The sequence below is a fragment of the Amphibalanus amphitrite genome, unplaced genomic scaffold (assembly GCF_019059575.1).
Source record: "Amphibalanus amphitrite isolate SeventyFive unplaced genomic scaffold, NRLGWU_Aamphi_draft 000295F_arrow, whole genome shotgun sequence".
Taxonomy (NCBI): domain Eukaryota; kingdom Metazoa; phylum Arthropoda; class Thecostraca; order Balanomorpha; family Balanidae; genus Amphibalanus; species Amphibalanus amphitrite.
Window position 1 is genome coordinate 429,540 of NW_024881790.1, and position 11,193 is coordinate 440,732.

Genomic DNA, 11,193 nt, shown 5'->3' on the forward strand with positions numbered 1-11,193 from the left:
CGTTTTTTGCGTTGGGCGGGCGATTGTTTATTTTTTGCGACGTTTGTCGGGCGTGCCTTTCGCGCATTTTGCGGTTTTAGCGTTTGGCGGCGGGTGGCCGTTTTTCGAGGCGTTTGCGGTTGGCGGCGGGCGGGCGTGCGATGCGGGCGGTTTTCATTTTTGCGGCGTTTGCGGTTGGCGGCGGGCGGGCGCGCGATGCGGGCGGTTTTTATTTTTTGCGGCGTTTACGGTGTTATTTGCGGTTGGAGGCGATCGTTTTTTATTTTTGCGGCGTTTGCGGTTGGCGGCGGGCGGGCGTGTTTTTATAAATAATTCAAAGGCCAAACTATTGGATCCGTAGTGCTCCTCGAAAAGCCATACCTACCTACTTACAATTAAATAAATAACTATAAAACTCAACCCTACCTATATAAGCATACAAGTTTTGACAACCAAACTAATGGCCCCATCAACAATATCTATCCAAACGTACAGTTATCGCGTAAACCTGTATTCTAGTCTATATTATGATTTATAACATGTCCGTGCGTTCTGAAGTAGACAGCACGGCGTCCCGTTCAAAACTGTATTGCTTCCCGGCCGCTCACCCGAGGTCGTGTCACAGATACTGCCCGAGGCACCGGGCGAGTCCACTGGGACGAGAGGGGTGACCAGTATGCGAGGGAGAGAGGGAGAGGGAGGGAGGCCGCCGGTAGAGGCGAGAGCCGGTTATGACATCCCTCCACCCCGCAATATAACATAATCACAACTAACGTAACAACAAAACTCTGGTCACTTTTAACGATATCAGGCACGGAGCGCTCACAAACTTCACTCACACAACAGCCGGTCCGGCCGCCGTAACGTCTCTCGCGGACGCAGATTGTATCGCGGCGCCGGCGGCGGTCCGCCCGCCGGGACCGACGGTGACCCGTCCGGAGCAGCCGGGGCCACCGCCCGAGCCGTCAGTCCGGCCCTCGGCGGTACGTCGGCATCAAAGAGGTCCCGCCGCGTCCGATCCAGGTCCAGCGCCCGTCCAGCGGTCGGCGGCGGCACGTCGGCCATGGTCCGGCGCGGCCGGACCCGATCCAGATGCCTCCAGATCACTCTCCCATCCTGCAACTGAACAGCCAGTTTTACTCCCTTCCGCACCACTATCACACCCGGCAGCCATTTACAACCAGCAGCACTTTGTACACGATCAACGGCTGACACAAACACAGCATCGCCTACGCACACGGAACGTTCATAGGAGCCCCTGTCGGCGTACAGTTTTTGTTTGTCCTGGTTTTTCCTCACTCTACCACTCAGATCAGGCCTGACCAGATCCAGCGGGGTTCGCACCGTCCTGCCAAGGAATAATGCCGCTGGGGACACCTGGGTGGTTGTGTGCGGTGTTGTGCGATAGCGCAGCAGGAAACGCGCTATTTTGGTGTGAATCGTGCCCGATGTTTGCTTTTTAATACTGTTTTTCAATGTCTGAACACTACGCTCCGCCAAACCGTTAGATTTCGGAGACAGTGCAGGAGAAGTCAAATGGTGAATGCCATTCGAGCGACAGAACGTCTGAAAAGTCTCAGACAAGAAACATTGTGCGTTGTCAGACACAAGAGTCTTTGGCAGCCCCCACGAGGAAAATGAAGCGCGCAAATGTTCTATGGTGGTCTCGGACGTGCATGATCGCGACGGAAACACGTCCATCCACTTTGAATGAGCGTCAATGACAATTAATACCCACCAGCCATCAATTGGACCACAATAATCTACGTGCACACGCTCCCATGGTTTTGATGGCCAAATCCATGGGTGCAGCGGAGTCTCAGGTACGTTGGCACGATAAGCCTGACATTTGCCACAATTCTGTGCAATGGATGTGATGTCCTGATCGAGGTTAGGCCACCACACATACATTCTTGCGAAAGACTTGGTGCGCGTCTCTCCGCAGTGCCCGTCGTGTAGAAGACTCAAAATTTTTGCCCTTCCCTGTGGCGGTATCACAACGCGCGAACCCCACAATATACATCCATCCTGAATGCTCAGCTCGGCTTTACGGGACCTAAAAGGTCGGAAATCTGGCGACAGCACCTCCCCGTCATCCGGCCAGCCCTCCTGAACATACTGAAGCACGACAGCCAAGACAGGGTCTCTAGAGGTCCACCGGCGAATGTGGTCCACAGTGACCGGAGACGCGTCTAAAAACTCCATCAAATGTATCGTCTCCGCCGGAACGGGGCTCGACTGACCGACCACCGACGACGGGACGGGCAGCCGACTGAGCGCGTCACAGTGAGTTTGTTTAACGCCGGGGACGAATTCAAGGCGATAATCATACGCTCCCAGCATAAGGGCCCACCTGACCACCCGGGGCGATGCCATCAGTGGGAGCGGCTTGGACTCACCTATCAGCCCCAGCAGGGGCTTATGATCGGTCCGTATTGAAAACGGACGGCCCGCCAGATAATAGTGGAACCTCTTTACACCGGCCACCACCGCCAAACCCTCCCGGTCGGTCTGGGAGTAGCGCCTTTCAGTCTCGTTTAAAGAGCGCGAATAAAACGCGATCGGTCTCTCCCCTTGCCTCGTTTGCTGGCTAAGAATGCACCCCAATCCCACTGGACTGGCGTCACATGCCAAAATCACAGGGAGTTTTGGGTCAAAATGTCCCAAAACGGGAGGGCTTTTGAGCAAACGTTTCGCATCCTCAAAAGCTCTCCTTTCAATGTGCGTCCACTGCCAAGGGCGATTTTTCCGTAACAGAACATACAGCGGCGAAAGGGTGGTGGCCAAACCCTGCAAAAATTTTCCGTAGTAATTGATAAGGCCGAGCCAGCACCGCAGCTCGGAGACATCTCGGGGCTCTGGCGCGCCCGTGATGGCAGCGACCTTTTCCTCAGTCGTCTCCACGCCGCTCCCGCTGACCTTGTGACCCAGGTACGTTACGCTGTCCACGCCCAAACAGCACTTGTCCCGGTTCGCCCTGAGACCCGCCTCACGCAGCCGGCGCAACACCTCACGCAGCGCTACATCATGACTTTCCACAGTCTCACCCGCCACGACAACATCATCGAGGAACACACACACACCCTGTATCCCCGCTAACAGCGTGTCCATGGTTCTCTGGAACAGGGACGGGGCTGAAGCGTACCCGAAGCTAAGTCTCGTGGGTCTCAGCAATCCCCTCTGTGTGTTTACGGTCAGAAAGTCACGTGAATTCTGATCGAGAACCATCTGGTTGTACGCGGACTTAAGGTCTATCTTTGAAAAGACCTTACTGCCTGTTAAGCGTGTAAGCAGCTCTTCCACGCGTGGAAGCGGATATTGGTCCACCTTGGCCACCCTGTTGACCGTGAGGCGATAGTCCCCACATAACCTGATCTTTCCCCCGGGTTTTGGCACGACGACTAGGGGGGGCGGCCCACTTACTGTGCTCCACTGGCTCCCACAGTCCTTGCTGGATCTGTTTCTCCAGCTCGGCATCCACCTGCTCGCGGAATGCCAGTGGGACTGTGCGAGCTTTGAAGAATCTCGGCTTCACATCGGGATCCACCGAAATGGTCACCTCAGCGCCACGATAGCACCCCAAACCATCGCTGAAAACTTCAGAAAACTCCTGAACGAGCGTCTGAGCCCGAGAGCGGTCGGTAAGCTGACATATGGAGGGCCAGTCAAGTCGTATGGTCGACAGCCAGTTTCGACCAAAAAGAAATGGTCCCTCGCCCTTAACTACCACCAGCGGCAGCTGCGCTCGCTGCCCGCCATACTGAACATCCACCATCGCCTGACCACACACCCCTAACACCTCACCGCTGTAAGTTTTCAACAGTTTGTCACATGGCCTAAGATGGGGCCCACCGACCGGCCAAGTACCCTTGAACACTTTCTCTGAGCAAACAGACAATGCAGCTCCCGTATCTAACTCCATACGCAGCGGGCAGCCGTCCACACATACATCAACCATTAGTGGTGGTTTACGATCTACTCCCAACTGCACCCCTTGAGCACGGAACAAGTAATATGGCTCGTCCTCACCGTCATTGTGGGGCGCCGCGCCACTCTGAGAAGTCCCAGGCGTCACGGACGGCTCCGGCTGCTCCTCCTCCTCCAGCAGCCGGACACGCTGAGACTCGGCGCGGCTCCGGCAGGCCGCTCTGGTGTGGCCCACGGCTCCGCACGCATAACAGTTCTGCGAGCGGAAGGGGCAGGCCGCCGGGACGTGCCGTCGGCTGAGACAGCGGCTGCAGGCACCCCGCGCCGGCGGAGCGCGGGAGGCAGCCCCGCCGGTGTCCAGGGGACGCCGATTGTCGTTCACCAGTGCTCGCCGGCTGTCGTTCACCAGGGCTGGTCGGCTGTCGTTCACCAGTGCTCGCCGACTGTCGTTCACCAGTGCTCGCCGGCTGTCGTTCACCAGGGCTGGTCGGCTGTCGTTCACCATCCTCCGTGGTGTCCCATCGACCCGTCCGATGACGGCAGACGACTCGGAGCGGCCGCTGAGCTCGGCTGCACTGGCTGCTGCCGACTCGTGGGCCTGAGCGATCTCCAGAGCCGTGTCCAGAGTCAGCCGCGGCTCGCTCAGCAGACGTGATTGCAGCCGCTCATGCTGAATACCGCAAACCAGTCGGTCACGAAGCATCTCGTCCAGCTGGCCTGGCTGAAACTTGCAGGGCTTCGCAAGCTTGCGGAGCCTCGCCGAAAACGACGACACTGACTCTCCAGCATCGCGAGTGCAGGAGTGAAACCGAAATCTGGAGACAATTGCAGATTGTTGCGGTTCAAAGTGGTCGACCAATATCTTCACCAGCTCCTTGAACGTTTTGTCTCCCACTGCGGCTGGGGCTATGAGGTCCTCCAGGAGGCTGAAGGTGCTGGCGCCAACCGCGCTCAGCAGTATGGCGCGGCGCTTCTCGACTTCATCTTCACCGACGCTGTTGGCGACAAAGTGCTGTTCGAGACGCCTGCTGTACGCGCCGAACGACTCCACTGCCGCATCAAACTCGGGCGCCCGGCTCACTGACGCCATCACTGCTTCCCTTGCCACTAATCACCGCGCGGCGCACACGTTCACCGCCTCGTCGCCATTGAAGTAGACAGCACGGCGTCCCGTTCAAAACTGTATTGCTTCCCGGCCGCTCACCCGAGGTCGTGTCACAGATACTGCCCGAGGCACCGGGCGAGTCCACTGGGACGAGAGGGGTGACCAGTATGCGAGGGAGAGAGGGAGAGGGAGGGAGGCCGCCGGTAGAGGCGAGAGCCGGTTATGACACGTTCTCCATCCATCCATCCGTGTGTCATGACTTATGTGTCTTATTGCGTCGGAACGGCGGCACGTAGCGACGTGAAATTTGGCATGCCGAATCTGTGGGCATGGGCGGCCTTTATATTAAAATTTGGGCGTGATCGGACCAGGGGTGCGCCGTCGGCACGTGCAAAAGGGCGCTCTCATAGGGATAGCATGGTGTCGGCGAGAGCGGCGGTCGGCCGAAAATCGGGCCGACACGGCTCGCTTTCCGGCTTGATATCTCGGCAATGGGTGGACGCAGCGAAAAGCGGTTGCCACCAATGGATAGAGGAAAGATGGGCCTAGCGTATTGATATGGTTTCATAGTGTAGCACGCGCCACGTGCAAGACAGCATCCCCGGTTGTGAAAAAATGACCGATTTCGTGCATTGTGACGGGAAAATCGATGCCGCTGGAAAACGTCTTGACGGAATGAAATCGGTGTTGTATCATTTTGCAGACAAATGTATGTGTAATCAGAGAATAGCAAACAAAAGCTGATGATCCGTACCATTTCCTTAATAATCAAAAATTAATTTGAAAATTTGATTCGCGCGGAGCGCGACGTCCTTTACAACATCAAAACGTATTGAAAACGCTGATCAATCGCTATGAAACCTACATATTCGGAAAGAGCATTCTTTTCTGACCAATATCCACCCAAAATATTATCGAAAAGTCAATAAACTTTTGTGAAAATGACTCAAACAGACGACCGCGTTTCGTTAACGTTACGGGTATTTTTCGACGAAATCGGTGGCTTCGGCAGGCAGGCATTCAACCACTGACAACAAACGGTACCGGAAGGCACCTCTCGCCAGGGGAATTCGCCAGTAAATAAAATAAATTTATTCTTGCAATAACTCAGCCGCTACCGGGCCGATTGTGCTGAATTTTGGGACTGTCAACGGGCACATATCGAACGACACATTACCATATGTAGGGTGCTAAATGCTAATGCACGTGCACACCTGGAAAGGAGCAGTTTCCTATCTCAAGAACGGCTGGTCGGATATATATTATAAAAGAGAAGTTGTCTGTGTGTCACAAACGAAAAGTGTCATCCACATCTGGGTGTCTTGCGCCGGAACGGCGCCATGTAGGAGCGTGAAATTTGGCAGTCGACAAGCGTGGTCAAATCGAACGATCGTATTAAAATTTGGGTGCGATCCGACCAGGGGTGCGTCTCTGACAGGGTCGCGAGCACGAGCCACGCTCGCCATTGGTTTAACACGGGGCGCCAAAAACGGCGCCGTCGGCCGAAATCGGTGCGAGCCGTGTCCCTTTCCGGGCTTATATCTTGACGACCGGTGGTCACAGCGACACGCGGTTGCCACCAATCGATAGAGGAGAGATAAAGCTAGCGTATTGACATGGTTTTATAACGTTGGTCGCGTCACGTGCACATCAGGACCCATTGTTGTGAAAAAATGACCGATTTCGTGCCTCGTGGAGGAAAAATCGGTGCCGTTTGAAAACGGTTTGACCGAATGAAATCGGTGTGGCACCATTTTTTAGGTAAATATATGAGAAAATGGATGATGGTAAACAAAAAGTGATTATGTCTACCATTTCCTTAATAATGTAAAATTCATTTGAAAGGTTGATGCGCGCCGAGTGCGCTGTCGTTTACAACACGATAACGTATTGAAAACGTTGAAAATTGACCATGAAACACACATATTCGGATAGCGCATTCTTTTCTCATCAATATCCACCCAAAATATTATCAAAAAGTCAATAAACTTCCGTGAAAATGACTCAAGCATACCACCGTGTTTTGTTAACGTTAGACATGTTTTCCGATGAAATCCGATCGATGGCTTATAGCCGGCATGTCATTAAACATTTGACCATCAGTCAGCACGGCATAGGCTGCAAGGCACCGCCCGCTTAGGGATATCGCAAACCCTTGAAAATTGTACTTGCATATAACTCAGCCGTTTCTGGGCCGATTGCGCTGAAAATTGGACTGTCGGCAGGCAGGGCACTCACCAAGCGATGTAGGGTCATGTGTCACAGGTGGGGTGGACTCATGCACGCGCGCACGTGAGGGGGTCTGCTTCTACATCTGATGAATCCCTGGGTCGATTTCACTCAAATTTTGTACACTTTTGGGGATAATTTAGATAGGTGGCTCACATAACTCATCTGGAGTATCAGTAAGCGCGTGCGCACGTGCAGGAGCCCATTTATATATCTCAAGAACAGGTAGGACGATAGCACTCAAATTTGGTAAAACTCCTCTGTCAAGTATGAGTAGGGCGTAAGTATGCCGGGTATAGGTAGGGCACGGTATAGGAAGGGTAGGGTATGGGTAGGGTAGGCTATGGGTAGGGTAGGGTAGGGTAGGGTACGTATGGGTAGGTTAGAGTAGGGTATTGTATGGGTAGGGTAGTGTAAAGTATAGAGGTAGGTTTGGGTATGGGTAGGGTAGGGTTAAGTATGGGATTGGTAAGGTATAGGGTAGAGGTAGGTTTGCCGTTCGGGTAGGGTAGGGTAAAGTTGGGTATGGTAGAGTATAAGGTAAACGTAGGGTAGGGTATGGGTAAGACTAGGGTATGTGTAGGTTATGTATATTAGTAGGGTAGGGTTGGGCCTTTCGCGGCTTTTGCGATTGGCGGCGGTTGAGAGTGCGATGCGGGCGGTTTCCTTTGTTGCGGCGTTTGCGGCGTTTTGCGGTTGGCGGCGGGCAGGCGTGCGATGCGGGTTTTTTTGCGGCGGTGTTTGCGTTTTTGCGGTGTTTGCGTTTGTCGGCGGGCGGCTGTTTTTTTGCGGCGTTTTGCGGCTGGCGGCGGGCAGGCGTGCGATGCGGGCGGTTTTTTGCGGCGGTGTTTGTGTTTGGCGGCGGGCGGGCGGGCGATGCGGGCGGTTTTTTAGACGTTTTTGCGTTTTTGCGTTGGGCGGGCGATTGTTTATTTTTGCGACGTTTGCGTCGGCATTTCGGACGTGCCTTTGGCGCATTTTGCGGTTTTAGCGTTTGGCGGCGGGCGACCGTTTTTTTTTTCGAGGCGTTTGCGGTTGGCGGCGGGCGGGCGTTCGATGCGGGCGGTTTTCATTTTTTGCGGCGTTTGCGGTTGGCGGCGGGCGGGCGCGCGATGCGGGCGGCTTTTATTTTTTGCGGCGTTTGTGGTGTTGTTTGCGGTTGGAGGCGGTCGCTTTTTATTTTTGCGGCGTTTGCGGTTGGCGGCGGGCGGGCGTGTTTTTTTTTAATACTTAAATGTCCAAACTTTTGGATCCGTAGTGCTCCTCGAAAAGCCACACCCACCTATTACACAATTTAATAAAGTAACTATCAAACTCAACCCTACTTATATAAACATAAAAGTTTTGACAACCAAACTAATGGCCCCATCTCCAGTATCTATCCAAACGTAAAGTTATCGCGTAAACCTGTATTCTAGTCGGATATATTATAAAAGAGAAGTTGTCTGTGTGTCACAAACGAAAAGTGTCATCCACATCTGGGTGTCTTGCGCCGGAACGGCGCCATGTAGGGGCGTGAAATTTGGCAGGCACCAAGCGTGGTCAAATCGAACGATGGTATTAAAATTTGGGCGCGATCCGACCAAGGGTGCGTCTCTGGCAGGGTCGCGAGCACGAGGCACGCTCGCCATTGGTTTAACACGGGGCGCGAAAAACGGCGACATCGGCCGAAATCGCTCCGACGCCTGCTCCTCTCCGGGCCTATATCTTGACGACCGGTGGTCACAGCGACACGCGGTTGCCACCGATCGATAGAGGAGAGATAAAGCTACCGTATTGATATAGTTTTATAACGTTGGTCGCGTCACGTGCACATCAGGACCTTTTGTTGTACAGAAATGGACGATTTCGTGCCTCGTAGACATAAAATCGGTGCCGTTTGAAAACGGTTTGGCCGAATGAAATCGGTATGGCACCATTTTTTAGGTAATTGCACGTGTGATGCAATGAATGAAAAGAAAAAGTGATTTTTACTACCACTTCCTTAATAATGAAAAATTTATTTGAAAGTGTGATGCGCGCAGAGTGCGCTGTCCTTTACAACATCATAACGCATCGAAAACGTTAAAAATTGACCATGAAACGCACATATTCGGATAGCGCATTCTTTTCTGATCAATATCCACCCAAAATATTATCAAAAAGTCAATAAACTACCGTGAAAATGACTCAGGCATACCACAGTGTTTTGTTAACGTTAGACATATTTTCCGATGAAATCCGATCGATGGCTTATAGCCGGCATGTCATTAAACATTTGACTATCAGTCAGCACGGCATAGGCTGCAAGGCACCGCCCGCTTAGGGATATCGCAAACCCTTGAAAATTGTACTTGCATATAACTCAGTCGTTTCTGGGCCGATTGCGCTGAAACTTGGACTTTCGGCAGGCAAGGCACTCACCAAGCGATGTACGGTCATGTGTCACAGGTGGGGTGGACTCATGCACGTGCGCACGTGTGGGGTCCCTTTCTACATCTCAAGAACGGCTGGGCCGATTTCACTCACATTTTGTACACTGTTAGGGACAATTTAGACAGGTGGCTTACATAAGTCATCTGGAGTCTCAGTAAGCGCGTGCGCACGTGCAGGGGCCCATTTATATATCTCAAGAACCGGTAGGACGACAGCACTCAAATGTTGTGAAACTCTTTGGTCAAGTATGAGTAGGGCATGAGTATGCCGGGTATAGGTAGGGTACGGTATGGGAAGGGTAGGGTATGGGTAGGGTAGGGTAGGGTAGGGTAGGGTAGGGTAGGGTATTGTATGGGTAGGGTATTGTAAAGGATAGAGGTAGTTTTGGGTATGGGTAGGATAGGGTAGAGGTAGGTTTGCCGTTTGGGTAGGGTAGGGTAAAGTTGGGTATGATAGGGTAAAGTTCGGTATGGTAGGGTATAAGGTAATCGTAGGGTAGGGTATGGGTAGGGTATGGGTAGGACTAGGGTATGGGTAGGGTATGTATATTGGTAGGGTAGGGTAGGGCCTTTTGCGGCTTTTCCTATTGGCGGCGGTTAGGCGTGCGATGTGGGCGGTTTCCTTTGTTGCGGCGTTTGCGGCGTTTTGCGGTTGGCGGCGGGCAGGCGTGCGATTCGGGCGGGCGGTTTTTTGCGGCGGCGTTTGCGTTTTTGCGGTGTTTGCGTTTATCGGCACGCGGTCGTTTTTTGCGGCGTTTTGCGGTTGGCGGCGGGCAGGCGTGCGATGCGGGCGGTTTTTTGCGGCGGTGTTTGTTTGGTGGCGGTCGGGCGGGCGATGCGGGCGGTTTTGATTTGTTTTCGGCGTTTTTGCGTTTTTTTGCGGTTTACGGCGGGCGGGCGATTTTTTATTTGTTTTTATTTATTGCGACGTTTGCGTTGGCGCTTCGGGCGTGCGTTTTGCGTTTGGGGCGGGCGGGCGCTTTTTTGGTTCCTTTTTTCGGTGTTTGCGTTTGGGGCGAGCGGGCGCTTTTTTGCGGTGTTTGCGTTTGGTGGCGGGCGGGCGATTTTTAGGCGTTTTCGGTTGGCGGTTAGCGTGCGTTCGATGCGAACGGTTTTATTTTTGCGGCGTTTTTGCGTTTTTTTGCGTCGGGCGGGCGATTCTTTATTTTTTTGCGACGTTTGCGTCGGCATTTCGGGCGTGCCTTTGGCGCATTTTGCGGTGTTTGCGTTTTGCGGCGGGCGGGCGGCGTTTCACAATTCAAAGTCCCAACATTCGGATCTCAATTGCTCCTCGAAAAGCCATACACACCTACTATACAGTTTAATGAAGAAACTACCAAACTCTACTTATTAAACCTAGAAGTTTTGACAACCAAACTGATAATCCCCTTAATATATCTCGAACCTATACAGTTATCGCGTAAACCTGTATTCTAGTCGGATATATTATAAAAGAGAAGTTGTCTGTGTGTCACAAACGAAAAGTGTCATCCACATCTGGGTGTCTTGCGCCGGAACGGCGCCATGTAGGAGCGTGAA

The 11,193-nt window shown here is 53.0% G+C and overlaps 1 protein-coding gene across 2 annotated transcripts; it reads right to left on the reverse strand.

The window, feature by feature from the left end:
- Positions 1–538: 538 nt before the first annotated feature.
- Positions 539–5,233, reverse strand: LOC122387702. 2 transcript variants are annotated; one of them, XM_043378110.1, is made up of 2 exons: positions 4,009–5,233; positions 539–1,101 (listed from the first exon to the last, which is right to left on the reverse strand). In XM_043378110.1, exons 1-2 carry the CDS (start codon positions 4,994–4,996, stop codon positions 974–976), a joined length of 1,116 nt encoding a protein of 371 aa, XP_043234045.1. In that variant the 5' UTR covers positions 4,997–5,233; the 3' UTR covers positions 539–973. The 2 variants fall into 2 exon arrangements, with proteins under 2 accessions (XP_043234045.1, XP_043234046.1); XM_043378111.1 differs by having other exon boundaries at positions 539–3,569.
- Between the last annotated feature and the right edge of the window lie 5,960 nt (positions 5,234–11,193).